The 27,992-nt window shown below is 48.2% G+C and overlaps 1 protein-coding gene and 1 long non-coding RNA gene across 6 annotated transcripts; one reads left to right on the top strand and one right to left on the bottom strand.

Moving 5' to 3' along the window:
- Positions 1 to 284: 284 nt before the first annotated feature.
- Positions 285 to 26,135, bottom strand: ARHGEF33 (Rho guanine nucleotide exchange factor 33). Of its 5 annotated transcripts, XM_068186512.1 has the most exons (16): positions 25,580 to 26,134; positions 22,237 to 22,286; positions 17,884 to 17,987; positions 16,815 to 16,979; positions 15,097 to 15,218; positions 14,119 to 14,261; positions 13,067 to 13,126; positions 12,237 to 12,452; positions 11,481 to 11,610; positions 10,626 to 10,758; positions 9,805 to 9,888; positions 8,970 to 9,053; positions 8,101 to 8,249; positions 7,048 to 7,233; positions 4,647 to 5,400; positions 285 to 3,039 (listed from the first exon to the last, which is right to left on the bottom strand). In XM_068186512.1, the coding sequence occupies exons 3-16, from the start codon at positions 17,908 to 17,910 to the stop codon at positions 2,902 to 2,904; spliced, it is 2,391 nt and encodes a 796-aa protein (XP_068042613.1). In that variant the 5' UTR covers positions 17,911 to 17,987; positions 22,237 to 22,286; positions 25,580 to 26,134; the 3' UTR covers positions 285 to 2,901. The 5 variants fall into 5 exon arrangements, 4 of the variants coding, with proteins under 4 accessions (XP_068042613.1, XP_068042611.1, XP_068042612.1 ...); XM_068186510.1 differs by lacking the exon at positions 17,884 to 17,987; XM_068186511.1 differs by lacking the exon at positions 17,884 to 17,987 and having other exon boundaries at positions 7,048 to 7,206; positions 25,580 to 26,133.
- LOC137471880 (uncharacterized) lies at positions 7,177 to 25,418 on the top strand. Its single transcript, XR_010997911.1, has 4 exons — positions 7,177 to 8,207; positions 16,896 to 17,702; positions 18,709 to 18,873; positions 20,128 to 25,418. It is a non-coding gene; the product is annotated as an uncharacterized lncRNA (long non-coding RNA).
- Positions 26,136 to 27,992: the final 1,857 nt, after the last annotated feature.

Raw genomic sequence — 27,992 nt, 5'->3', positions numbered from 1 at the left:
ATGGAGAGGTGTGGTCTAGAAGAGTCTTAAGGAGATGAAGATCTAAGATGTAGATTAGAGCTACACCAGCAACAGGATCTTGACCAGAAGCCTGGAGAGTGACTCAGCTGGGTTCTGAATGAGTCTGAGAACCTCATGTAGAGAACAGTCTGCTTGCATGGCTGGACTTGTAGGGATACAGGATTGTGTAAGTAATATTGCCTTGGAAAGGGACCAGAGAAACACCCGCTTCTTCTTTTAATGGATGCAGCCTTCTGGCTGATTCAGTGCAAGAAGCAACAGCATTATTTAAAGGCAACGTTTATTTGGCAAAGGAAGAAAAATAATCCAGAGCGCACATGTACACTGAAGATGGATTTGAAATGGATCCTGCAACAGGTTGTGTGTGCGTGTGGTGCTGAGCATCATTCATTCATACTATTTACATTTGCAGATTCTGAGCAGGTACAAGGACATCTCAAGTGATAAGTATAGGCCTGGAATAAGAACTCATAGAGAATCCAAAAGAAATAACCATCTGTTCTGACTGTGCCTTAAATCACTAAAATAGAAGCTGAAATCCACATGCATTTTACAAGCAAGGGTCTGCCACTTTGGAAGGATCTCCTCACCCAGGAGATGTTAGCAGGTAGGTTTTTTTTCTTTTGTCCTGTTTCTGTCGTGGTATTCTGCTTGGCAAATATGAAAAGGAGGATTGTTTTGTGAAGGACAAAAGTGTCATTACATACATGAGACCAAAACCACGAGAATCAAAGCCCTTGACAGCCTCAGTGCATTACAATGGACACTTGTCCATAATGATACAGCTCTGGTTCCAGGGACAAACAAACTGTTCTGTCTGTGGCTGAGTCCTGTGCAGAACAAACAGGCTTTGCTGATGCTTCAGTTACAAGTGTCTGGCTCTTCCTACATAATTTCTGTCCTGGCCCTACACAGTCTGACTAAAAGCTGCCAAGTCCTAGGAACTGTCTTTGTGATTCAGTGGCTGGTCAGCATGAAGCAGTCCTGACTGGAAAGGGACATGGAATTTGTAATTTTATGAGGATGTGAGGGAAAGGGAAGGAGATGGAAGGGGAGGTTTTTTTTTGCCATTAAAAGCCTTACATTAAAAAAAAAAAATCTTCCCAGAGTAGTTTCCAAAGCTAGGGCAGGAAAGTATGTTACTTTCCTTTTTGTAAGGAGGAGAAGTGGATATTTGTTTAATTAAAATCTATGGGAAAGGGACCAGCTAAAACATTTTAATCTTTGGAGTTTTGCTTGGTCACATTCTTGAAATGTTGGGAAAACCTTGATTGCAGTGAAGGATGGGTTTTGTCTGTCTGGATAGCCCTTTTCACAGCAGAGGAGGAAAAGCAGGTGGTAGGTGCAGGTCAGTCAGCACTGGAGAGCTCTGGGCCCTGCATCCGCAGCAGATATTGGCCACTGCACCCACAGACACCTGCTCTGGGCTCCCCTGTCCCGCTGCCACGGCCAGGAGAGCCGTGCAGCATGGTGGGTGCTCTTCTCTTGGCCCCAAAACCAGCCACCCTTGTGCTGATGCAGGGAGTCCCAAAGCCCCAGCCTCACAGTATTTCCCCCAAGGCATTGCTGTGGGCTCCATGGAGACAGTTCACAGCTTTTTAAGGTGAAGCTGTCCTTTAGCCAGACCACTGTCCCAGGCGTGTCAAAACAAGGTGATAAAACCACAGTTGCTCCTGAAACTTCAGAACGTCCCAGCTTCAGGTGACACCAGAGCTCACCAGTTCTGCACTGGTAACCACTGTGCCAGCGGTGCTGTCGCTGCTGGTGTGTGCCTCGGGTATCACAGCAGAGCTGCTCTGAGTCTCCTCCAGAGATCAGTCACTGAGGGTTTGTCACGGCCACGTGTGAGGAGGGTGGCCTGTGTGCAGCCTCGTTGATCTGTCCTTGCACAAGAAGGAGGGCTATGCCTCTGAACATGGTGCACCATCAACTTTCCTGCCACAGTGCCTCAGTTTTTAGCTGGAAGAACCTTTCCAAAGCTGCACGTGATGGGGCTCGTGAGGGTGTCAGGCCAAAGAGTTGGCAAAGGGTATTCCAGATGTGTTACAGACCAGAAGCCAGGACACTGTTTGGCACTACCCGTGTCTGCATTGATCCACACTGGGGATAAGGTGGAGAAGAGTCTCTCTTGTGGCAGGCCCTGGGCCCAGCCTGCATCACCTGCCTGGAGACATGGGCAATTCTGAGAGCAGAAGCAGTGATTCCTACAGCAGGACACAATTCAGGAAAACAGCATTCACATAAGAGGTGAAATAGGATTGTGGTGAGTGATGGAAGTCCAAAAGAAAGGATGTTGCTGATAGGGCAGTGTAATGCTCAGGTGCTTCAGCAGCTGATGCTGCTTAGACCTTCTCAAACCACCTGGGTAATGCTGGCCTCCTGGAATGCATCTTTGATGGTGGTTTTTTTGGAAAGTAGAGGAAAGAAGGGAATTTTAGACTTCTGGCCAGGATGCCAGGGCTGCAAAGGTAACCTTTCTGTTGTGGGTGAGCCCAAATAAGACCTGCCTTGAGTTTGGAAGAGCAAAGATGTATGGCAAATCAAGCAGTTTCAGGGGATGAGGGGGAGGAGAAGATACCAGGGTTTGGCCAAAGCTTTGCAAAACTGAGGGAAATTCAGACAGGTAGAGATGAAAGCTAGCAAGTTCCTGTGCTTATTGGACCTGCTGGTTGAGCTCCACTGCAACCCAAAGCCTGGCCTTGCCCTGTGCTAGAAAGAGCAGGATGCATTTGTAAGGCAGTTGTGAGAGTCTCCTCTCCCCCACCCTCCACCCTCTGTGTTGGTCAGGGGGATCCTGGGGCCTTGCTGTCTGTCTCCACCCTCGGGGACCTGGGGAAGCACTGCTGTGCTTTGGCTGTGGCCTGCCTTTCTTGGGGCTGCTTATTTCTTTTTGAAGAGCTTGCGGAAGGAGCTCCGGAACCCCCCCTTGGGCTCGTGCCGCGGGTTGTGGTCGCTGAAGGATGTTTGCTCATTGTCATCCTTCTGGCAGAACCTGGTGTTGTCTTCTGCATGGAGCTCCTAAAAGGGAAAAGACAATTTAACCAGCATTTGCAACCTCACATTCTTGTTCCCTTCTCTCTCTTTCTATTTCTCTCTCTCTGTGCTAGGAGGGACCTGGTGGGTGAGGAGGTGCTGACAAGGCTGGGAAGCAACACTCGTACCTCTGCAGAGAGCTTGTTGCTGGCTCTAGGGCTGAGGCAGTGACAGAGGAATAGAAGGATAAGCATTGTTAGAGGGAAATGGAGCCTTTCTTGCTAAGCTTTTTGTTTAGGGGAAACTCATTAGCTTCTTTTGCCAGTGAGGGAGCAAGCCAGCTTGGGCAGTTGGAAGAACTTCCCACCCTCTCCTTTCTCCCCTAGGGCAGGGAGGCATCAACAGGCTTTGGAGCTGTGATAAGGTGTGAAAGACTCTTCTACTGGCTCTGCTGCTGCACGGTTTTATATCTGTGGGGCAAAGGGCTTCATTAGCACACACACCTTGTGGTGAATGTGCCACTAAAAGATCTGTCCCTCTTTCAGGAGAGTGCCAAGCTCCTCTCAGCAAGGCTCTGGACAAGACCCTTTACTCCAGTTCTGCCCACCACTGCCATGGTGGTTTCCTCTGCACTGTGGGGGAGAACATGTCCTGCAGTTCTGGACAAGCTCCACATCTGCACCCTACTGTGGGCCATAGTTCTGTGCAGGTGACTGCCAAAGAGCTCCTTGGCCCCTTTCTCTGGGGTGCCTGTGTCCCCATGGCTCTTCTCCCTCTGCCTCATCTCCCCTGTTCAACCATCTGCCACCTCCTTCACTCACTAGGCTTTTTTTCCTTTTCTTTTTAAGTTTCCTTGCTGCCTTTTCAGTCAGGCTGTTGGAACCTATCTCCCATCGTCATCTGCATCTACAGCCTCCTATCTAAGCACCTCAGAGCACAGCCTCTACTTCCTTGGCTGTGACAGCCCAAAGCTGACTCTGAACAGTCACTGCAAACCACAGAAACATTGCTCCTGCAGGACCTGGTGTCCCTGAAGGGTTACAGTGCTGTTTGCCATGTCCCATCTCAGGGACACAGTTGCTGGGCTCTGACTGTTCTCACACAGAGTTTGGCATGGGTGTGTACAATCCAGGCAACAAATACAGGTGAAACAAAACCTATGGACCATATCCCTGCTGGTGTAAATGGGCTGAGCTTGGCCAAGTCATGCTGGTTTACACTGGCATGACTTTTCCAGCACTTACCCAGCACTCCTCACAGCAGGTGGAAAGGCACCTGTTTAACTGGGTGCCAACCACAGCACTAATTTTGAACAGCTTTATGTAAACTTTGTGACCTGCTCAGAACATTCACCTGGGGTGGAAGCTCAGTGACAGGTGGAGACACACAAGAGGCTACCTTGTCTCAAAGGTGTTCTAGCTCAGCCAGCTGTGCACCTCAACCTGTGCTTTTCCCTGGGGATGATGTGTGTGAAAACGAGCTGTCTTGTCCCTCCCTTGAGCATGTACATGCAGTTGAGGTCTTGGAATGTGTGGGCTTGAAAGCTGTTTTGGCGTGTTCTACTCTAACTGTATCTCAGATCTTTCTCCTGCTGCTGCACCACCATGTGCCTTTTTTTTTTTTTTTTCCTCCTCCTATTTAAGCCTCCTTACTTCCAAAAAGCTCGGTTTTTCACCCGCTCCTCTCTGTGGGGGGAAGTAGCTCCTTTGGGAGCTTCGAGATGAGGCTGAGATCATGTGAGGCTGAACATTCCTGTCCTGCTTCTGCTGCAGACGGCTCCCACTGCTGCTCCGTGTGCTGTAGAGTCTGGTGCTCACGCCCTCCGCGCTCCGCGGCAGCTCCTTCAGGGACCTGCTCAGCTGCTTCCCCTTGCTGTGGAACATCTCACGCTTGTAGGTGCTGCTGCTCACGGGAGTGCAGCTCTTAGGCAGTGGCTGCAAGGCATGGTCTGTCCTCTCCGGTTCTGAGGTGAAGTTCACAGGCCTGAGGAAGCAAATATCCAGGCTGGACTCAGAAGAGGCTGGGGAGCAGTTCTCAAAGAGAGCAAGGTTTTGGAAGGTGTCATCTTCGTAGGGGCCTGGCATGGTGAAAACCTCCCCGGGGTAGTCAAAGTCTTCGTAGCTTGGTGCAAAGTTCCTGGCATCCTGCAGCAGCTCCACAGAGCTTCTGATGGCTCTCTCGGTGTTCCCCACCGCGTCAGCCGGTGGCGCTTCGTACTCCATTTCGGGGATGGATTGCAAGGGAGCTGTCAAGGCCTTGAGTTCCTGCTCTGTCAGCTGAGAGGAGGCAAGGATGTTCTCTGGCCTCTCGTGTTTTCTGCTTTCCATCTCCCAGTCAGGGGACTTTACAGCCTGGATGTTCTCCATCACCGTTGGCTGGGGTTTCTTCATCTGTGGCATCAAATGCCTTAGAAATAAAAACCAAAACAAAACAAAGAAACAGACAGAAGTGGAATACTAAAGGATGACAGAGACAGCATGACAAATTCCCCCCCACCCTTCCACTCCCCCAGCCCTGTTATGTTGATTTTATGGCCAAAAGGTACTCTCCTGTCTTGGAGAAGAGTAACAGAGGTGTCTCTTGCAGAAATGGCCTGGCTGGTTATGAGAACCAAACTTGGAGAGACAGAACTGCTTATCCAGTAGCTTTGTCTGACTTTTGTATTCTACAGCATGAAATGAATAGAAACTGAGATGAGGAGCCAACTGCTCCATCTCTCTCCCGCTCATCTGCATTTTAGTTTCTGACTTTCCTTCTCTCTCTGTAATGGAGCCGTGCCTCACTTTCCTGTGGTTACAGGTGGACTGGGTTTCTCTCTTGGGTAAAGTGACTCTGTCCCCAAAATGTGTCAGGAGCACTTGGAGGGCTCCTACCCTCCTTGTGTTCCAGCTGAGTCTTCAGCTCATGATGAATGTGGGGGTGGTGCCAACTGAGGCTACCAAGGTGGAGGCCTGGAGCAAAACTCAGCAAATCTTGTCTGTGAGAGGAGGAAGATTGGCTTGGGCAGTCTGGGGAGAAGGAGGCTAAGGACTGATCTATAACACTGCTAACAGAGGGGGACTGGGAATGATGCGGCCAAACTCTTGTTAGTATCAAACGAGATTAGCCACAAATTGCTGGCATAAGAATGAAGGTAAGTCTAGCGTGCTTCTCTGATCATCATCTCATTTGGCACCTGTCAGGCTGGAAATGGCTAAAGGGGAACCATATGAGGAGTGGCTGAGGGCACTTGGTCTGTCCAGCCTGGAGGACACTGAGGGGAGACCTCGCTGCAGTGTGCAGCTTCCTCATGAGGGACAGCAGAGGGGCAGGCACTGATCTCTTCTCTCTGGTGACAGGACCTGAGGGAATGGCATGAAGTTGTGTCAGGGGAGATTTAGGTTGTATATTAGGAAAAGTTTCTTCTCCCAGGGAGTGGTTGGGCACTGAACAGGCTCCCCAGAGCAGTGGTCACAGCACCGGCTTGACAGAGTTCAAGAGGTGTTTGCACAAAGCTCTCAGGCACACGGTGTGACTCTTGAGGATGGTTCTGTGCAGAGCCAGGAGTTGGACTCAATGACTCTTGTCCTTTCCAACTCAGAATATATTGTGATTCTGTGAAGATTTCGGTGTGTTACCAGTAGCCCTGTCAGTCTTGACTTAGTCTTGTGTCTTTTTGAACCCATTTTGTACTCGTATCTTCTGACAGCGAATCACATCATTCAGTTATGTGCTGTGTGGAAAAGTTGTTTTTTTTTCCCTGCTCTGAGACCTTGATCCTATTTTCCAGCTCTTGTTGACAGTGAATAATGTAGAGTGTTATTGTGCACACCGCTGTCAGGCCTAAACAAACCCACGTCCTGCCTTAGCAGGCAGAGCTCTGAAACATCCCCGTTTGTAAACCACACAGCAGGGGACAGCAGGATGGAGCCAGCCCTTCACCTCTCTATCCATACACGGGGAGTGGTTTTGGAAATGACAGCCTGAAGCTGCCTGGTGTCACTGGCATGGTGTGGGTGAGGAGAGAGTTTGCAGCCTACTTTGAAAGCTGCGCACAAGGACAACAAGGCTTACGGGGTGGTTGTGCCAGAGGAAGGTGCTGCTGGGAATGACTGTATGGCCTCTTCGGTGTGGATGCCACTGTCCCGCATTGATGCTGCACTGGGTGTTGGAGAAACCTCCTGGCTTGTACACTGGGAGGTGAGACCTTTGTACAACTTCACCAGGGATGACCTGAGGGAGGAGAAATCCATCGTCGGGCTAAGAAATAAGGCAGGGAATGAGCACGAGCGTGTAGAATCACAGAAAACAGGACTGGGAGGGACCTTAATATTCCTGTTCACCTCTGCCCACCCCAAGGAAGAGCCTGTTCCACCTAGTCTGCTCCAGCCAGCAGGGCATCCTGCTTTCTGTGGTGGTCTGAACACCTCTCCTGATTGCAGTCCCTCCCCAGCAATCTGCTCCAGCCCTTTACCACCCTCCATACTTGAAAGCTTCCCTTGAAATTTGATCTTGTCCTACTCCTCAGGAAGATCATCACAAGGAGCAAAGGCAACCAGATTCTGATTTGAGTAAAAAGCCTTGATTTCAAGGAATTGTTCTGAACTGCAACTTGAGAATCTACAGTCAGGGTAATTTCTGTCCTAGTTCAACTGAAATAGGTTTTTGAGGCTTTTGTTTCTCCTACCTCCTCCCGCAGTAAAATAAGATGACAGAGTTCTTTTGGAGTCTCAGCCCATAAGGGAAACAGTCCTTAGCCTCACTAGGGCCTGGAGCTGCCAGAGCTAAATCCCCGTGTGTTTTCCCATTGGGGAGTGACTTTGCCACCAGCTTAAGGAATCAAATGATTCCATGAAACATGTGGCTGCTTTATTTAGAAGGATTTAGAAGTGATTTTTTCTTTCACTCTCAGAGTTAGGCAGAAGGGCCCACTCCAAATCTGACCTCAGTATGGAGGGCAAATGCCAATAGTGGTTCTTCTCCAGCATTCAGATGCAAAGGGCTTTGTTTTATTCAACAGAGCAATGTGCCTGTTGATCTTGCCTGGACCTAAAACCCCTGTTTGCCAGGCTTCCCCCACCCCTCCCTTCCCTGGTGACAGAGAGAATGAGCTGATGTCGTGCTTACTTCTTCAGCTTTTTCCTCTTCTGTATCAGCAGGTCTTCGTTGCATTGGAAGAGGAGGCTGTAGTGTGAGATGAAAACCCGGAGGCGCTGCACGCACACCAGCAGCAGGTAATAGTCAGGGTGCTCTTGCTCCGTGAACTTCAGGACATTCTGAGGCACAGAGGAGAGCAGGCTGTTTGGAGGCTGTCCTGACCCTTTCTGGGGAGAAGGCACTATTGGAACCATGGATTAGGGCTCTGGAGTGTTCATGGCTCTGCCCTGGGGGAGCTTAGCTAGGCACCATGAGTTTCTGAGGGACTTGAATGGGGCCTGCCTCCCACTAGTCCAGTGCAAATGCACGAGGAACCACTGTAAATGTAATCACGGGATGTGTGGGTGATGCACTGGTTGAGTTTAGCTTAGGGTGAATAAACCAATGTTTTGATTTTCTAGGGCTTGTTTTCTGTGTATTTGCCTTGTCTGAAATGTTTCTGTACAATTCAGATAAGCCTTCTGTGAACCAGAACTCTTTTTATCAGCCTTCTCTCTGTAGGACAGGTTGTTGGGCCCTAGGAGCCCTCTCAGATGTGTCCCATCTCTGGTCTCCTGTTTTCCCAGAGCAGCAGACAGCAGAGCCTTTGGCTTCCCTGGGAACAAAAGCTGTTTCTGTCAGGCCAATTGGAGAAACTGGTAAATATAAGCAAGCCTTGTGAAAAAGATTAAACTTAACCTATTGTTAGCTGTCTTTCCCTTTAAAAGTTTTAATTTTTTTTCTTTGAAGAATCCACTGGGTTTGTCAGGACCCTGTACAGGCCCAAATACCAGTTCTCAGTTAAAAGTCACCTGATGTGATTAGAGTTCAACAATGCAGTTTCCATCCTGGGGCCCTACCTGTAGATGAATAAGGTATTCAGGGATTCGTTGGACTATATGAAAGAACAGAATGTAGAGATCAGACTTGATTTCTTCTTCTACCTGAAACAGAGAAAGTGACTTAAGAGTCTTTTCCAGCCATAAAACACATCTCCTTCCAGATAGTTCTGTGGTTTAATGAGTAGTTATGCTGTAAAGAGCTATAACAGTTCACAGGGGCACACCAGGCATTTAGGTTGGGGATTATCTACTAGGGACACTCAGCCTAACAAAGTAGGGGGCATGTTGAAAGTGCAATAGTTAAGTTTCAGTGAAACCCCAAGAAGACACTGTTGTTCAGAATGAAGTTCTTAGTTTAGGCTCGAATTAAGTGAACAAAATGAGATTGACTTCTAAATTAAAATATCTTGGAAGCAAACAAATGGGGTTCAGTTACTGCACTTTAAACTACCTTTATATTTAATTTTCCAAGTTTAAACCAAGAATCCAGAACCAAATAGTTGAAGCTGAAAGTGAAGACTTTTCTCTATAACGGACTCAATCCCTCTGGATGTGTCCTCCATATTCCAAGGGACAGTTCCTAGAAAAGGTCTGGATAGCATGTGCATAGGCAAGCTTTTGGGAGGTTTAATCTGAGACATTGTTTCATGGCAAAGCAGAAAAGCTGCTTTGGTTTCAGACAGTGAGGAAGGTGTTAAAGCTGCCTTTTGTAGGTGCCAGTCAGCCATGGCAATCTCCAGGAAACAGAACAAGTGGATTGGCAGGAGAGTCCTGTCATGGGTAGGCATAACGGGAAGAGATCCAGGCTGGCATGTTGCCATGTTATGTGCTGGGAAGCAGGCAGGAAGTTTACCTCCTTCAGGATCACCACGTGGATCAGAGAGATGCATTCTGGCAAGTCCCTCAGGTAAGCAACGTAGTAGTCCAGAAAATTATTCTTACGAAAGAGAAAGAGAAAAGAACACCCAAACTTAACAGAGATTTTTGGTCACAGAGCCAGCCAAACTGTTAATTCCCCACCATCACTGCTGGAAGGTCACCAATGCAGCAGAGCTGCTGTTTCACTCCTTCAGGGCTTGGAACTTCTCAGGAAAGTCTGTTTTATAAAATGTGTTCAGCTGTTGAGCACAGTGTGTAAAGCTTTACTGCAGGTGGGGACGGGTAGAGAGGCTGGGCAGTAAGAAGCTCTTCTTATCTAAGACTCTTAAAATTTATAAAGTATCAGATGAGTTTTTACAATCCTTGCTGCTCACCAGGGCAACAGAAGTGGGTGCAACAAACCAGGTAGGCCTGTGTCTGCCCACCTGCTTGTCAGAACTCTGAGCAAGGTCTATTGGGGCAGGGGAGCATCAGAACTCCTCTCTTTTCACACCCTCACTGGAATTACAGCCATTCAAGCTGTCAAGGCTCATGTCTGGCTCCTGCAAGCAGGTCTGGGTCTCATGTAGTTTATGAAGCTGCTTGCCCACAGGTGGGTCTGGCATGTGGGATCCCTGAACACCAAAGGGGCTGCCATGCCCCAGGACTGTGCTCCAGGGAGGCTTGCTGAAAGCCTTGCCCTTCAGGCCACAGCTGCACAGCAGAGCCCCTCTGTTCAAGGTGTCTTGGTCTACCTGTGCCTCAGCAAAATGTCATGAAACGTGACAGAAGATTCTGGAGAGGTCTTTAACATACCTCATCATTTGTCAGCTTCAGGAAGATGTCTCCTAGGATCCCTTGTCGTGGCCAGCTCAGGACTCTCTCCTGGAGAGCATGCAGTAAATCCACGTGCTGCTGCACCAGGAACCGCAAAGAGTTGGGGAAAAAGCTGACAGGAGACCAAGTCAGACTGGTTACACAGAGCAAAACCTCATCCCCAGTAAGTGAATACTGCTGAAGTGGGCATTCCTGGGTGGTCAGCACAGCCTTGCACATGCAATATTGACTGCACCTATTATTGCTACTACAGCAGAGGTGTTACTGACTCCTGTGGTTGGAGCCCTGGCTGCATCTGGGGGTCCTGTTTTGGCTGCAGTGTACATGCAAGTGCCCTCTCCAGCTGGCTAATAATGAAGTGTTTTGAAAGCTCCTTAGGCTTTCCTTGCAGTGCATTGAGTAGCTGACCAGAATTAGCAGCACAAGCAGCCCCAGGCAATGCTGCTGTGGCTGATGATGCAGGACCATGGCCCTGAGCCATCCCACTGAGAGCTTGGAGGACAGCTCCTCAGCTTTCTGTGTTGTCCCACTTTTCAGACCCTTTCACAAGACAACCCACTGATGCAGAGCTGGTCAAAATGTGTTAGTGCCTTTCTGCCACTTCATGTTGATTTCACCCAGAATGAGAATGAAGACAGTGGACAAGATGCAAGGGACAGGCAGGAACGTCTTCAATGACTGCAAAAACCTCCCAGTGCCTCCAGTTTTCAACTAGAAATAAAGTGTTCAAAGATCTCCGTGTGGATGTAAGAAAAGTGTGTGAGGGGATAATGCAGAAACAATATTGACTGAAGAAAGCTCCCCAAAAGACAAAGAGCACGTTACATCAAATACCTTCTCTCTTTGGTGCTTCTTTTCACATCTGGCCCTTGCAGCGTGGCCTTGATCTTCAGGATTAGGGAAAGGTTGATGACATACTTCCTTTCTGATTCCAGCAGCTCCAAGGCGATGTTCTGCCTTTTGGCTTCCAGAAGATAATGGTTAAGTTTAAAAATAAGGAAATACTGACCTCAAGGACAGCTGCATGTTAGACTGGTGAAGTGATCGTGAAAGGAGAAACTTGTTTAACAGTTGTATCAATGTCTCATCTTTTTGTGTCTTCTTTACCCAAAATGTAAAACTCCACCCTGGTGCTACAGCATGCCCCAGACATGACCAGTGCCTCGTTTTGCTAAGAAAGCTCCAAAGCAGATGTGTTTCCCCCTATGAATACAAAATTTTTCTAAGAATAACAAAACAAGCAATCAAAGGCAAAACAACTCATATCAGGGTTTCCCATCCTGAAGAAACCCTGCAAAATGAGAAGTAGTATTTTTCACCCACTTAAGCAACTACTCTGCTGCAATCCCATCAGTACTCCGAACCTGACAGGTCTTGGAAAGGAGAAGGGCTGTCCTGGGTACAGAGTGGTTCTGTCAGTCACACAGCCCAACAAATACAAAGGCCAGAGGTCTTGCAGTGGAGTGTGAGGCCCTGAGAGATTCCCCCCAGCAGCAGAAACTGGCCTGTGTGTCTCCCTCCGTGGATGCTGATGACCGACCAGATCACACCAGCTTTGAGCCTCTCTAGCCAGAGTTTTCTACTCCTTACCAGCCAAAGAGGGTTCACATATTATGTTGTCTGCTGAGCTGTATCTGCTTTGGCCCATGTCTTTCCCTCTCTCTGGTTGCTCTTTGGAAATGTATTCATCTCCCCAGTCCTTGGTGTCCTTGGGCTGCTTCCATACTGTTGATGGCAGATGCATTTTCGACTGCCCCTCTGTTGCCAGGGAAGGCTTGAGGCTGTCATCTGTCTCTATGGCTGCCCCTGCAATGACAGACAGGTCTATGGACTCTGACATCTCAGCATCTCTCTGATAGGTTATGCTGCAGCAGGCAGCTAAGCTGTGTTTCCATCCATTTGAAGCACTGGAAGGTGAATTTGGAGTATTCTTTGTGCTTCACAAGGGCTGTAGCCTTGTAGAGTTAATTTACAAAGGAAGTGCAGTTGGTGAGCTCTTCAGCAGAACAAGGTTTGCACTCTTGCAGCATTTATTTTCGAGCCAAGTAAGATCCAAAATGAGACCTATGTTAGAGAAGCAGAAACACCTTCTCTTCCCAAGTGGGAAAAGTGGTGCTCTCACTGTTCTTTGTCACATTGGGAAGCTTCAGTTCTTCCTTTCTGCAAAAGCACTTGGAATCTAAGAAAGCAACAGCAGAAAGGTTTTCTCTGCCAAACCCTTGGCACTGACCATTAGAGGCACTTCAGGGACACAGGTTTGCCCTGATATCTCAACTGCAAGTAGGAAAATGGAGGTACAGGGCAGAGTGAAAGACAACCCTGTGAAATGCCTTCCCTGAAAGCATTTCATCAGAGCAGTAAAGCAAGCACTCTAATGGAATCATTGCCCTGCTGTCTTTGGATGCTTGATATTTTCTTACCTGGGCCTGCTATGACTTTCACACCTCCTTCTCCCATGGGCATGATCCTGGTGTCAGACACTGTTGAAGAACAAAGGGAACTTTAGCAACAGAAGGCAACTGTAAAGCTTGCTTCTTCTTGCCAAGCCCTGTCAGTAGGGTTAAATCCTCCAGTCTTTCACAGTTTTGCTATGAAAACACCCCTGTTGGACTCTCCAGTAAGGAGAATCTTTTCTGCTGGGCTCTTGTCACAAGTCTGTGTTTCAGTAGCACTTGCAGACAGATAATGTGGGGTCCCTGCTGTGCTCAGTGCTGTGTGACTGCAGATGAATGTGAGCAGTCTTGGCTTCTCCTGGCATGCAGGTGCATGGTGGGTAGAAGATACTCCACACAGAACAAAAAGGATGGAGACCTGACACAGAGTCGGGGCTGGTATTTTGAGTGGAAAGGAGCTTATTGAAGAGCAGAGGCATGAGACTGGAAAGAAAGGAGCAGTGGAAGAAGTGGGTGAGAAAGGTGGCTGTGCAAGAGGGATGTGAGGGAGAGGGCTGACGTGCCACCTCAGACCATAGGAAAGAGGAGGGCCATGACTGGCAGGTTCTGAGCAAAACAGAGTAGAAAACAGCACATGGTTTTCATCTAATCTCTGCTTTTGTTGACATTTTTAATGAATATGTTTTTATTATCTTCCTATCTGAAAAGCAAGAGAGTGACAGACCAGCTTAGACCCCCAGACAATTATAGAATGAAAGGCTCTGGTTCATCTCCCTTTCTTTGATTCCAACTTCCAAGTGTTTGGCAGTTGATAGTGTTTTCCTCATCAAGGTGTGATTCCTCCTTCCTGTGCCTGCTCCCTCACACAGAAACAAAACCAGGATTTTTATCAAGAGCCCCCATTTGGTTCTGTATCTGTGCCACTGGCACTACAGGAATGAAGATCCAGCCTGTAAATACTTTCTGAACCCAGGCTAGCCCAGTGATCTTTTTCTGGTTTTTTTTTGTTTGTTTGTTTGTTTGTTTTTGTTTTTTTTTTTCCTGAGGAAGGCACTGCATTTGCCTATTCTGTTTCCTACCTTTTTCATAAGTCACGTTGTGTAAAAGACTTGTAAAATCTTCATTAATCAGCACAGGCTCTGGGAGGTTGATGGATCGAAATGGGCTGCCCTGGAGAGGTGTTGGCACTGTCTGTGACCCATGGTCATCCTTCTGTGCTCTTCTGTACAAACACAAAGAACGAGGTGGTTGGAAAGTCTGAATGCTACAGGTGAAGCTCCTACACTACATTTGTGGCCAGCACTGTCAGAAATAGGACAACTCTAGCAGAGACCAGGAAAGGAGCTGGCTTTGATGGAATTGGCAGTTCATGAACAATGTTCTGGAAATAATTTCCACTGGCTATAGGAGAAGGTTATTTCAGATCCGTTCTTTTGCAGAGCATATTTCATCTAATTAAATAGCTTAATTAGCTGAGGGGCTAGCCTAGATCTGCAAAGTGTTTGCATCAAGGCAGCTGTATAGACTCATGTTCAAAACTCTTGTTTTCAGAAGGAGGCTAATTAGGACCAAGCTGGGCAACTATCTGCTTCATCACAGCATCAGTGTGGCCCAGCAGTGTGCAAACATTCTCTGACTCTGCTCAGAGGAGAAAAGGCTGGTGACAGGAAAGCAGAGCATGACTGCATCATCAGGAGCCCATTGAGTCCTGCAAGCTTGAAGGGGAAATTGCAGTTGTCTGAGTGGTGGAGGCCTCTGACTTTCAACAGCCCCAGCATGTCTTTAGTGGGTCTCTGTTCCACCAGGCCCTGGTTCTCCAGGGAGCTGCTGGGGGCTGTTTTGCTGCTGGAATCACAGTGAGGTGTTAGCATTTTTCTTCTGTCTTTGCTCTGTGGGGTGTAAGAGCCTGGGGTGGACTGAAGCATTTCTGGTCATAAACAGGGTTGATACATGTGTCCAGCCAGGAAAAAAATTAAGAAATTATGCTATACAAAAAGGAACAAAATGGACACCACTGCTAATTAGCATTTTCAGGACCCTGGAGTTTGGGCCCTTACTTAGCTTTCATTTTCCGTGATTCCCGCCTCTTCTCTTGCTGCAGCTGCTCAATTTTCTGTTGCATTTCCTCCTGCTTGGCACTGATTTCTTCAATCATTGACTTTGCATCGCTGAGCTCCTCCTGAGAAACAGGCAAAAGCACAGCATTCCCAGGGTGCCCATCAGCCTTACGTGGCACAGCTCTGAATGCTGGCTGGTGTGCGCAAGAGGCGCTTCAGGGTGCTGTGGGAAGTGGCTCTGTGATTAGACACTTCCCTTGCGAGTCCAGGTTGTGTGACACGTGCCATGCACAACGTGGGGATCCTGAATTCTACAGGCAGCTCACCCAAGGCAGCGTGGTGCCACGTGATCAAGGCACTGGTGGGAGATGAGACTCAGGGCTTCATCCACCACCAGCTGAAAGCACTGGGAGGGCTCCTGCCCTTAAGGGCATTTGGAGGTGGGCCTTAGGGAGCACATTTCCCCCTGCAGTTTTCCAGCATGTGTATTCACATGTTGCACTTGGTTCAGATCCCAACGTGAGCACTCACATGTATAAGCTTTTGTCAGTCAGGCCATGGATCTGCCCTTTTAGCCTGGTTTCCTAAGGAAATGAGGCCCTCCATATCCTCCCTGTCCATCCTCCCTCAAGCAGTTTCAGCCAAGCCTTACTCAGATGTAGAGCTCTGATGCATGAAGTTCCTGCAGGTTCCATGAATGTGAGCAGCAGGACTGAGGATAAATACCCAAAAGTTTCATGTAAACCAAAGGATTTCCCCCAAGCAAGGAGGTGACTTCACTGGGAGCTCAGTGTTTGAATAGCCAACATGGGCATGAGGCAGAGGGAGAGCAGCCTTTACCCCTTTTGTTGCTTGTGTAATTCTTCATGTCTGCATTTTAAATCCCCTTTTCCCCTATGACAATGTCCTGGTGTGTGTCTGGTTGCTCTGAGACCTCTCCCATACACCCTTCCCCTTTTTGTTGTCTTCCTTGCTCATCTGGCACCAAGGGCTCCTTTTGCCTGGTGCCATCTGTCTCCCTGTCACAGGGTTAGTAATGGGCTTTTTCAGTAAGCAGCCCTCTTTAGCTTCACCAGGTATTATTGACTCAGCAAAAACCCCTGGGGAAAGTTTGCAATAAAAACAATAAAGAGTTCCTCTGCCTGCCTCGTCATCCAGTTTCTGCATGGAGACACTGCCTGGTCTAAAGGGTACTTCAAGCCTTCTTGCTAGGCTGTCTCTCCAGCCCTTTGTCTTTATCCTCTTGGGCCAGATGAAACCAGGCAGCACTTCCTCCCAGCCATGTGGAAATGTGACTTCAAAAGGCTTTAGGGTTTTGTGTTGATTTGCTGCTCTCCGGTGGCTTTGGTTCCTGCAGGAAATGCTGGAGACCTGACCCAAGGAGAGGTGTGGGACAGTGGCCCAGCAGTAGCCTATGAACAGGCCATAAACCCGTGGCATGTGCAGCCCAGAGCAAGGGCTGCTCTGTGCCCACGTAACTCTCGGCACTGCCTCATGGCCAGCCAAGAAGGCTAAATAGGCCAGAGAATGGGTTACTTGTGAGTCTGAGCAGTCAGGGGAGACCCAAAGCCAAAGGAAGTACCCCAGGTGTATCCAAAACAATTGCTCACTCATTTTCTTTGCAAACAGGGAGCATTGATGGAGGCAGGGGAATGCTTTCCTCTGCCAGTCAAGCTCACGTGGAAAGCATGCAGCCTCCCCACAGGTCACACTCCTACCTTGAAAGTGTTGAGGGAATTCTTCATCTCAGCCACCTTCTCTTCCATGGCACAGCGGCAGCTCTTGACCTTCTCTTCCAGGGCATACTCTCCATGCTGGATGCGTGACAGCTCCTGCATTGCTTCTGTGAAACCCGCCTTCAGCTCAGAGGCTAATGCCTGCAACTACAGCAACCACAAACACGGTGGGTTCAGTCCCTCCTCCCAGGCTCAGGTGCTTGTGTCCCCAAGGGTCACAAAGGCTGGGTGTAACCCGTCCTGTAAGGTGCTGTGCTCTTTCTCCTCCTCCTTTCATGGCTGGGAAACATGGGGAGAGGTTTGGCCCCTGCTGCAGCCTCAGTACAGAGTAGGAGGTGCTTGTCTTGGGCAATCAGTCTGCCCCCTTTTTAGTCTTTTTTAAAAAACTTGTTTGAGTTTTTCCAGGCTCCCTGGCAGTTTGCAGCCTGTAGTAGGAGAGGACAGCCTGAAACATGCCAAAAAGGTTTGCAATAACAGCAGCCAGATGATTAATATCCAAAGCTGCTCAGCAATCAAGAACGTGTCCGGTTTTGAGCAAGTCCTCCTCCCACACGTGCTCGTGGGGTTGGTACTCTCCCCAAACAGGTCTAACCCCTCGCTCTCCAAGGGCTGTGGAGCAGCTCTGTCCTTTGCCACGGACCCTTTCCATGGAAGGAGGCAGCTCTAACTTGTGCTGGGGAGGGACCAGGAGGTTTTTCCCTGGCATACAGTGACGCTGTGCCCACTCTCTGTTTTCTGTCCCTAGAGGCCCTGGTGCTGCTGGAAGAGCTCACCACCTAAGCTGGAGGCAGCCAGTGATAGCCGGGTGAAGCAGGAGATGGACTGGGGCAAGCCAGGCTGGCAGAGCAAGCAGACAAGGCAGGTGTGGAGGTGGGCAGTGAGGGGGGATCAGCGGCTGGCGGAGAGCTAAGCAGGGAACACCCTCCTGGGAGCAGCTCGGGCTGGTGACCCTGGACTCTGCCCCCGCGGCTGTGAGCGAGGCGCTCGTCCTGCCTGTGCAAAGCCCACAGCGAGGTCGCGGCCCAAGGCGCTTCGGCACAGAGGTTTTTACCTTTACAACAGAAATTCGGCCTAACATCTGGTTATAAACTGAGTCCAAAACGGGAGCACTGGTGGTAAGCGGAGAGCCACCCCGGGAACTCAGGCGCTTGAGTCCTGCAAATGGAGCAGAGATGGCTTCCGATACCTCGGGGCAATGGCATGCACCAGCCTCCTCTGGTCAAGACTGGCAGTGTCTTTACAGAGGATGTCTGCCTGCCATCCCCGCTCCTACCCCAGCGCTCACCCCACAGCCCCCACTCTGGTCTAGCTGGACACACATTTCCAGAGTGCCTGGGCAGGAGGAGCGGGTCTGACAGGAACCACAGGCACCAGGACAGTGCAGAGGGGAGCAGGAGGCTGAGGACATCTTCCTTCATCAGGATGACAACCCTGAGTCCCCAAGCCAGCTGGAGCTCCAGACTCCTTGGCTAAATCCTTTCCCCCACCCCTCCTGGCCACAGTGTCACCCTGTGACCTGTGAATGTAGCCTGAAGGGTTAGAGGGGCTGCTCAGGGCAGATGGTGAACGCACTGCTTCTGATATCTCAGCCCAGGCATCATGGCATCATCAGACATCCTAACATGTGCCTGGAGAAGGGGGAGGGAGGGTTATAAAGTACTGTGACTGTGCAAAATGTTAATATTCCCATCCCTGCTGACATGTGCTTGACACGCTTTCCCCCTGAGCTGACGTGGCCAAGGCACAGCCTGTCTGCCAGCCTGCATCAGGGCTGGGCATCACACACTGCCCTCCAAGTGAAAAGGGTTGATTTGCTAGAGCTGTCCCTTCCAACTGCAATATGCTATTCCATTCTAACCTATGCTATCCATTTTAGAGATCTGCTTCAGGATGGAGATATCACAGCCCCAAGTCTTGCTAGCAGTAGAGCAGTACTGGAGCTGGCCCTGGAGATAACATGGTCTGGGGAGAACAAGCTGAAAATGAAATATTTCTTCCCCCAGGCCTGGCCATCTCCTCCTCAGATGCTTCCAGAAAGGGGGTAAACTACACAGATCCTTTGAAGGGTATAGGGATGGGAATCATTGCTGATCTTGAGGCTTCAGAGTAAGAAATTGCAAAGCATCAGCAAAAATGGACCACTGCAGAGACTTTGGTGTCCATGTGCACTGAAACACTCCATGAAAGCAGAGTTCAGCCAGCATAAGGAAAGACTTGGATTAGAGCCTGGACAAAATATCCTCTCCATCTAAGAGCACACAGTGACCTGTTATTTTGGGATTTGCTTTTGGCCAGTCTCTGCTTTTGTGGTGACAGTGCTAGCCTAGTTTCTTTGTGTATCCATCTCAGTGCTCCAGAGGCAAGCCTGAGTCTGTCTTGCCCCATATATCCCTCCTCAGCCCCATGCAGCTTGCAGTGGCTGTTTCAGACACTGAAATGCATCCTTGTGTTGCTGCTTGAGGGAAGAATGCAGCCAGAAACACCAACCAGCCACAGAGATTGCATGATGGAACAAGAAGTGCTGAAACCATGAGCAGGTTAGGGTTAGCATAGAGAGGAAATACATTCTTGTTGCATTGGATGCAGAGTTGATCCAGAATCAAGTGAAGTGGTACAGGAACAGCATGCTATCTTTAAACTCTTGCCAAACGTGGTGTAACTATGGATTTTAGTTTGAGCTCATTTCTAAAAGCAAGCTGTAGGAAACCATCCTTTAAATCCCATAAGCTGTTAAAACAGATGGAAGCCATTGAGGTATCAGGCCCTGCCCATGCCTTGCCCAGGTGACAGGGCTGTGTCTCCACAGGGATGGCCTGTGCCTACAGGACCACAAAGGAACTTCGCAGGTTTGTGACCCTCTGGAAAGTCAAGCCAACTCTGTGTTTCTAAAGTTTCTAAGTACAACACATACCAAAAAAGACAGATTGTGTAACACAGCAAGAGTTAAACTGTAATGTGTTGCCCTGGCTCAGTTTTTCACAGGAGTAAAGACGTAATTTAACACTTAGGTTGAGGAATTTAAGAAATAATAACTCAAATTGAACTAATGCCTGGAGGATAAATGAATCTGCACAGTCATAGGGAGTCCTTTGAACCTGTCCAACAACTGTTCAAAAAAAGCATTTAGGCATCTAAATATTTTAGTACCAGGTACAGATTTCAGTGCCTTTGGACTCTGGCCCTCAAACCTGACAAAGCAAAGCAGTGAGACATCCAGTGCCATGTGTCTGTAGTAGGTTATGTCTTTCTTGGGCCCCATGGCTCCTATTTCACCTGCTCCCCTGATATTTTTCAGCTCTGTGTGGAAAAACCATGCTGTTCACAAAGGGTGCACAGGACTGGTGCTGCTTCCTGGAGCCGAGGCAGCAAAATTGCAGCGTCTCCCCACCTCTCTCGGTGGGTGCCAACAATTTGAGACATTTGTAAAAGATAACAATGGTCCTTGCAGCCTAAAACATTGTTCAGGCTTTGAGGCAGCCCAGGGAAGATGGTTGTGGACAGCAGATGAGGATGGTTTATGGAAGGAAAGAGTAGGATGGAAAGAGGGCAGCAGAGCCTTGGTGAGCTGGGTCGGTGTCCTGGCTGCCACTGAAAGGATGAGAGGGAGCCCTTGCTTCTCTGAGTAGCTGTGTCCCTACAGGTTTCCCCCAGCACTGGCCAGGCTGCCCAGGGCTCTGTCTCCACAGGGATTGCCATTTGCATCTGCACCCTTGGCAGCTGCCCAAGTCCTTACACTAGAACAGGACCCACTGTCTTGGACCTTGAGCTGAAGTCTGTCAAAACCAGTAGAAAACAGGCTCATGATAAAGAAGTAGTGCACAGAATAATTCTGCTTTTATAAATATATCCTTGAAAAGAGCAAAACCTTCTGTGGCCATGAAGGAGTACTGTCTGTGGTGCTTCCCCCAGCTTATCTACTGTCCATCACTGCACATATTTTTGGGGCTGGTCTGAAGAAGTAAATAGACATTGTGTCTCTCAAAGGAGGGCTGCCTGAGGACGCTGCTTGAAACCAATCTGGTACAAAGTCCAGCGTTTGACACAAGCCCTGGATCTGATTTTTCTGAGTTGCCTGATGCATGCTTTTACCAGGAAACAACTAATTTTTAGAACAGCTACTAACTCCTGTGCTTAAGGGCAGCCAAGCATTAGGAAGGCTTGCAGTGCCTCATAGCAGGAAAGCAGCAGTGATTTACAGTGGTAAAGAAGCTGGTCCTAGGAGTATATCCAGCATATATTGGATATACTCCTTTTTGTAACTGCATCATCCACAGGGCCCTTGCTGAAGCAGAAGGGAAGAGCCAGCTGGTGACTGACATTTAAGGATTCACTAAGGTACCCACGTGTCAGCTGGAAAGCAACATGTGTGCATGGTGCTTCCAGCACATGTGCATGTTGGATGCACTGTGCTGGACCCTTGGAGCTGGATGGATGGGAAAAGAAGGATGAGATGACAGAAGTGCTGGGTAGTTCATGGAAAGCAGTGCCTTCTCCATTTGCCATGGTGCACTTGCAAGCAATTACAGACATTAGTGTTGCAATGGTGACAAGGGAGGTCTCAAATAGTCTGGATTTCTCCTTCAGGGCTATGTTTCCTCTCTCAGATTATGGTTCCACATTGAACCAGACCAAGGATTAAAGTGCTTAAACCTCTGTCACATTTCCTGCAGGCTGGAAATGCCTAGGAAACATCACTGTGGAAAGGCTGAAACTGCATCTTACAGGACGGATACTCCCTGAGCTGTGGTAATAGACAGCCTTACAGCATCTGTGGTGTCCAATTGCAGTGAAAATGTTAGCTCAAAGACAAGGCACTGAGCTCAGGAGGAACTGATACCAGGGTTTCCAAGCTTCTGGATGGGAAGCCAGACAAAGACATGCAGAAAGACTCAACACTCTGGCTGCTCTGGGTTATCAGGCAAGAGCACCCCATGGTCTGAGGAGCTGGGAGGCTGCCAGGAAAACCCAAAGGCCCACAGAAGACTTGGGCCCCTGCTGCATAAGACACCCCTGCCCCTTGTCAGTCAACAGATCCTTGCTCCTGGGACAGTTCATCAGGTCTGCTGAAAGCTCATCAAAGCTCAGTCATGAAATCTCCCCCCAGCCCAGTGAATTGACATTCTCTGCTTGGTGCTAATGATGTCAGTTGCTCAATTAGCTGAGCTCACAAATCACCTGTCTAAATACAGCTGGTTGTGAGCAGAGAAATTTTACTGAAAGGTCTTTTAAGATGAGGCCCAAGATGTGTGATATTTATTCATGCAGTGTGCACGTTTTGGTTGCCATGCTCCTTGTAAATGCCTACAACTTTCCTTCAACTTAATTTAGCTTTTTTAACTACTGTTTATGTATTGGTAACTCTTTAAACTCTTGGAGTTATTTAGGGCATTTTGCTCATCTTTACCTGCGAAATCTGTGTTGCAGGGGTACTCACAGGCACACTTTCAGTCCCTCCTGTGGGAATAAAGAACTTCAGTCAATTAAAATGACTTATAATGGCTGCTATAAATAACTGGAACAGAGGGTTTGAAGTCCCTCTTGAGGAACAAATCAGTTTTAAAGGACTCAAGTCTCACTTGAGGAGGTCTGAACACTACATAGCTTGTAAAATAAACTGCAATTATAAAATAGGAATGACTCACCTAAATTCAGATGTTAAATTCACCTTATTTGTTGTCCTTTGTCTGGCCAGAGCTGATCCATGCAAGAAAGTGAGAAAGCTTCTATGTGCTCTTAGGACTAAATTGCTCCCTGTGAAGTTTAGTTTTGTGTACCAGCCTTAGGTAACAGGGTTTTTGTCCTAAAGAATTACTGATCTGTTTCTCCACTGAAACAGTCAGTTTTATCCTCTACTATATCTGTACATATTTCTGTTACCTCCACAAAAGGTAAAATACCTCATCTGTATATTTTACAAGATTTATTTTGTTGGAATGCGATCCAAGCAGTAATAATGTCTTTTCTAACCTCCCAGAATTGCAGCTTTTCATTGGTTTTGTCATTCCTGGGGGTTTGTGGTATGGTGATCCCACTTGATCTTGTACAACTTAACATTGCTGAAGCAGACTTAGCTGATGGAGATTATTTTGCAGAAGTATTTTGGACACTGCAGAGACATTATCTCTAGGCATTAATCCTAGAATCATGGAATCATTTGAGTTGGAAGGGACCTTTTTAAGGTCATGTAGTCCAGCTGTCTTGTGCAGAAACCAGTTGTCCAACAGAAATCACTGCTGGTTGTGCTGCCGTTGCCCTTTGAGGCAATTGCAGTCCAATGGCCACGTTGTTATTCCCTCTATCGGGCTCCCTGGCTGGATCTCAGTCCCAGAAAACACCATTCCTCATCTGGATTGCCTCCCCTTGGGAATGCCACATCATGAGATGGGTTTTCTCTTGCCTCCAAGGATTTGCCTCACTCATCTCTGCTGTTAAGTCACAGACACGACCAGTAACCCTGTGCCCAACTCCAGGGGACGCCAAGCTCCTTCTTTCCATGCTGGCTGCAGATGCTTTGTGCTTTTCCAACCTGGGCCTATAAGAACACAGAAATTCAGTCCTGCAAAGGTTGGAAAAGCATGCAGGGAGGACACTGCACAGTCAGCCAGTGGAAAGTTGAAGCCTGGAAGTCAGAGCTATACAAGGCATAGCTCCATTCTGATTTTCTTTACCCCTGAGGGGGAATGTGGGTTACCAGCAAGGACACCTATGAAATGGCCCGGTTCTGGTCTCTAGGATTTGTCCTGATTCAGAGGAACTTGAGCAAATTCCCCAATGACTTGCAGAAGGGAAAGGCACAGAGGCTGTGTGCTCCTCTCTGCCCATGTGCCACTTCCTGCCTGTGCTAGTGGCTCTCTCAGCTGTGGGGTTGAGTAGCTGGGTCAGACACTGACCCTCTGGGGAATATCCTCCCATGCTTCCTCCTAGGGAAAACAAGAAGCAGCAGGTGACTGGGAGAGATGACTATGACTCCAAACTGCCAGCTGTTTGGGGTCAGAACTCATCAGCCAGCCTGCACCAAGTCCCGCATTTCAACTTTTAAATTACAGGTTGTTTTCATCTTCAGCTTTGGCCTTTCTGGTTCTTTTTATCCAGATTTGCTCTGCAACCACATGAATTAGGAACCGACCTTTGGCCTGAAGTTTTCTCATGATGCCTGGAGCTGGGGCTGTGTGTACAGTGACTCTCCTGAATCATGGAAACTGAGGCCCATGCCAGTTCTGTTGGGCTCTTGCTGTGGGATAGTAAGAACTGGCTCAAAGAGAGCAAGAGGACGTGAATTAATAATTTCTGAATTAATAGTACATTACATACATTCTGAATTAATGGGAGGACAAGGAGATGCTGTTTTTACAACATGGGTGGGTATTTTGAGCGCTGAGCTCTGTGAAGGACTGGAGGTGTCAGGTAGAAGCATAGCACAGCAAGGAAGAGCCTCCTCAAATTTTCTTTGGGTGTTTTTCAATCTGATACATAAGACGGAGGGCCTGACAGTCCCGCAGAGATCTGTAGGGATCTTTCATGTGGATTTGATTGTGGATCAGTCTGTAGTGTCCTTGGATATACTAAAAGTGAGGAACTGCTCCTGAGTGAGACCGGAACAGGGGAGAGGGTCACTGCTACCGTGACTTTACTTCCACCTTTGCCATGAGCACTCTCTGAATGTACCCAGCCAAAACCCAGCTCATTTCTATAAAGTCGCTGCAAAGAGCTGAAGCAGAGGAGGCTTCTCACAGTCTCACTGTGGGAAACAAGGGACCTCATGGTTATCTCCCAATTTCTGCTGTGAACATCTGCAGCCCATGAGGGCATAACAATTAATTGGAAAAAAATCCCTGAGTTAATTTCCTTTTCAGCCTGCTGTAGTGTAAGGGCCTAAGTACACAGACCTAATTTCATCAAATTAGAATAATCATAATAGTAATAGAGAAATTAACTTTTCTGTTAACTATGCCATGAACAGTGGCACCACCAAGCATCTTTTAAGATGGAAAGAGGTGGTCCAGTCTCTCTCCTGAGCTGACAGCTGTGGACACTCCTAGAGCTGCTCCCCCTGCTCATAGTTCCAAGAGTTCCTCACCATATGGACACAGTGCCTCTGAGGTGGCAAGGCAAAGCACAATGCAAGGGGTTTGGGGTGGAAAGCAAGTACCACATTCCTCTGAAAGAAGTCAGTAACCACTAAAACCCTGGATTTGAGCTTTGTATACTTTCTAGAATGCAGCCAACCTTAGCAAAGACTGATTGCATGCAAGCAATGTGGCCTGGATACATCTTGGTGCTTGCAAAATTGGGATTGGTGCAAGATTGTGATTGGTGCAGATACCTGTGTTGTGGCACCGATACAAACAAGAACCCCTCTCTACAAAGCACATGGGGGAGAGAAGCAGATCCTCATCACAGCACCCTCATGTAAAACACAGCTTTGGACAGCCAGAAGTCTCTCTACATCCTAAGGCAGAAGTGGGGCACACGGCAAGAAAAGGAATGATTTCCCACATTGGACATCACATATGCCACAGGAATATTTTCCAGAGAGGAGAGGGAGGTAGTTCTAAAATAAGAAATAAAAATGTCAACTCCCAGGTATTTCTAAGAGACTGAAAGTACTGAACATTTGCCCACAGTTGCCATGGTTGAGAGGTGCTGTCAGGGGCCTGGCTGGTGGCCAGCAGACAGCTCCTATGAGAGCATGTTTCTCTCTTGCTGTCTTTCATACTAGCAAGAAGTGAAATAAGAGGATGCTTTACCTTCGTGTTTGTTTGTGTCCATGGCTGCTATGGGGTGTGCGTCCTCGCAGGGACTCCTGTCCTCACTCTGGAGGGTTCTGGCTGGTCACTGGGAACTTCCCATGGCTTAGAGCTGCCCACATGTGAGCCCTGGGGTGGGTCAGCTGATCTGAACCCTGAGTGCAGAAAGATGCAGAAAGGGTTTATTGAGCAGAGCTGCTCGAAGTTCAGACAACAAAGGAGGAGGGATTTGAGAGAGAATGAAGCATCCTAAAGTTCTGTTTGGGTTCACAGTGCCTCCCCAGAGTGGATGCTGGTACAAGCACTTCCCTCCCAGCCCAAGGCCATTTGTGCTTCCATGGACAGGTGACTGAAAGGTTTTATGTAATCCCACAGAGACTGTTTCCTCAGCAAGATACTTTCTCTATGAACGCTGAATCAAAATATGCTGTAGTTTGAACAGCACATGAACACCTTGCACAGGTGTTCTGCATCCAAGAGTCAGCTTTTGGCTATGCAACCAGTCACCCAAAATGTGCTTCAGACCCGTGTTTGGGCCACAGAAATACTGCCCTCAGAATGCTGCTGCACAATTCTGCCAGCACTTTAGGAGGCACTTGTACTGCTGTACCTGCTTTCTCTGTCCACTGCCTCCCTGACTGGGAGTCACAGGAGTGCTGCAGGGCACCTCGATGTGCAGAGGTGTGGCCTCTGTGGGAACAGGGACACCAGGGCATGATGCTGTGCCCAAGCCAATCCCGTGGTAACGCACCTCATCACTCACCTGGTACTGGGATTAGGACCCTGATACCTGATTAATGACATGTGCAGAGACACAGAAAAATGGATTGTACCAGCTCCCGCTTCTCGTATCAACACAGGCCCTGCCCAGATCCACACTTCCCCTGCCCAGGGTTTGATTCAAGTCTGCTTTTGTCCAGCCTTACTAGGAAACCAGATGTGATTTAGGACTCTAGAATAACCTCCTGCCTCCATTCCTGTTGGATACAGCTGTGCAGAAGGCTGATGTGAGTCATCCTTGGCTTTGCTAACGGGACTGGAGTGGCCAGCATAATTGTGGCACAGCTCTGCCAAGGTGGTTCAGAGAAGTCTGGGGTGATGTGTTCGGGGAAGCAGGCACAGAGAAAGGCACAGAGCATTAAATTGATGGGAGAACTGCAAAATATGCAAGAGTCCTGTGTGGCTGCTGGAAATCAGAACAGAAGCAGGTGATTCTGGTGCAGTCAGCAGTGTAGCAGAGGCCCCACACATTAAACCTGAGCTTTTGAGTGTGGAATTCCCAGGAGAGGAGGGTGGTGGCACAGAATGCTACAGAATACCCAGTTGGCCTCTTGCTGCAGGGTATGGTGTGGATTGAAAGGCTTCCAGCACAGCACTGGAGGGACTTGGGGTTAAGCATTATCTTAAGATTGAGGGTTAATGAAAAGATAAACTTATTTGTAAGAGAGCTGTTTGTAAGATCACTTGCTAAGAAGGTCCACTGACTTCTCGGGATAGAGGATGCCTTGGTGAAGCATGTGGAAAACCTGAGCAAAGGTGGAGGGACCTTTGAAGTGGGATTTGTACAAATAGGCTGGGAAAGCTCCCACAGTGAGATAAATCTTAGAGTTTGTTACATCTGTTTTCCATCTGATTTCGATCAGCTGATAGTGTAACAGTTTGTTGGTTTTTGTTCTGAAGACTCTTAGAGTCATTACAGAGTTTAGATGGGCAGAGACCTCTGGAGTTATCTGACTCAAAACAGGGCTAACCCCAAAGCTAGACCAGGTTGCTCAGGGCCACACCTAGTCAAGGTCTAAGTTTGTCCCAGGTTAGAGAATTCTCAGCCTTTCTGTTCCTGCATACTGGGGCTATACTGCTTCTATGAGGAAGAATTATTTCCTTATGGCCAATCAAGGTTTCTTTTGTTGGAATTTGTGCCCATGGCCATTTGTCCTTTCATTGTGTCTGTGAGGAAAGCCTATTAAGTAGTTGCAGGTGGCTATAGAAGTCTCCCAGCCTTCCTTTCCCCAAGTTGGACAAACTCTGCTCACTCAGCTTCTCACCCTATGCTCTGTGCTCTAGCCCTCTCCAGAAAAAAAAAAAAAGTCTTTTTTGGTATTAGGTATTCCAGAGAATGACAAGAATGTGAGTTGTTTTTAAAGTAGCTAAATCTCTCTAGATGTTTTGAGGACAAGGTATTTAAGTGTGTGTTTCTGAGCAAAACAGACTTATAAATTCAACTTCACTAGCAAAGTTGTTAAAACTTTGCTCCCAATTTAAATTAGCACCATAGAAAAATCCTGGGACTGTTGTTATTGGGCTGTTGAACTAGGACTAGTGTGCTTAACAGAGAACTGGTTTTAAAATTCAGAATTGCTTTTGCAGTGCTGGGGGAAGAGGAACAAGTAGGAAAGACAAAACAGATATGAAA

This window comes from Anomalospiza imberbis, chromosome 3 (assembly GCF_031753505.1).
Source record: "Anomalospiza imberbis isolate Cuckoo-Finch-1a 21T00152 chromosome 3, ASM3175350v1, whole genome shotgun sequence".
Taxonomy (NCBI): Eukaryota; Metazoa; Chordata; class Aves; order Passeriformes; family Viduidae; genus Anomalospiza; species Anomalospiza imberbis.
The sequence above is the reverse complement of the archived record's forward strand: the minus strand, read 5'-3'. Positions and strand labels throughout refer to the sequence as shown.

What these genes read in the sequence shown, in the direction of transcription:
- ARHGEF33 (XM_068186510.1), bottom strand. Translation starts at nt 25,601, where the DNA reads ATGGACACAAACAAACACGAAG. An exon ending in ACGTGGTGATCCTGAAGGAG is followed by an intron (nt 9,054 to 9,804) that starts GTAAACTTCCTG and finishes TCTCTGTTTCAG; the next exon opens with GTAGAAGAAGAAATCAAGTC. An exon ending in AATACCTTATTCATCTACAG is followed by an intron (nt 8,250 to 8,969) that starts GTAGGGCCCCAG and finishes TCTGTGCCTCAG; the next exon opens with AATGTCCTGAAGTTCACGGA.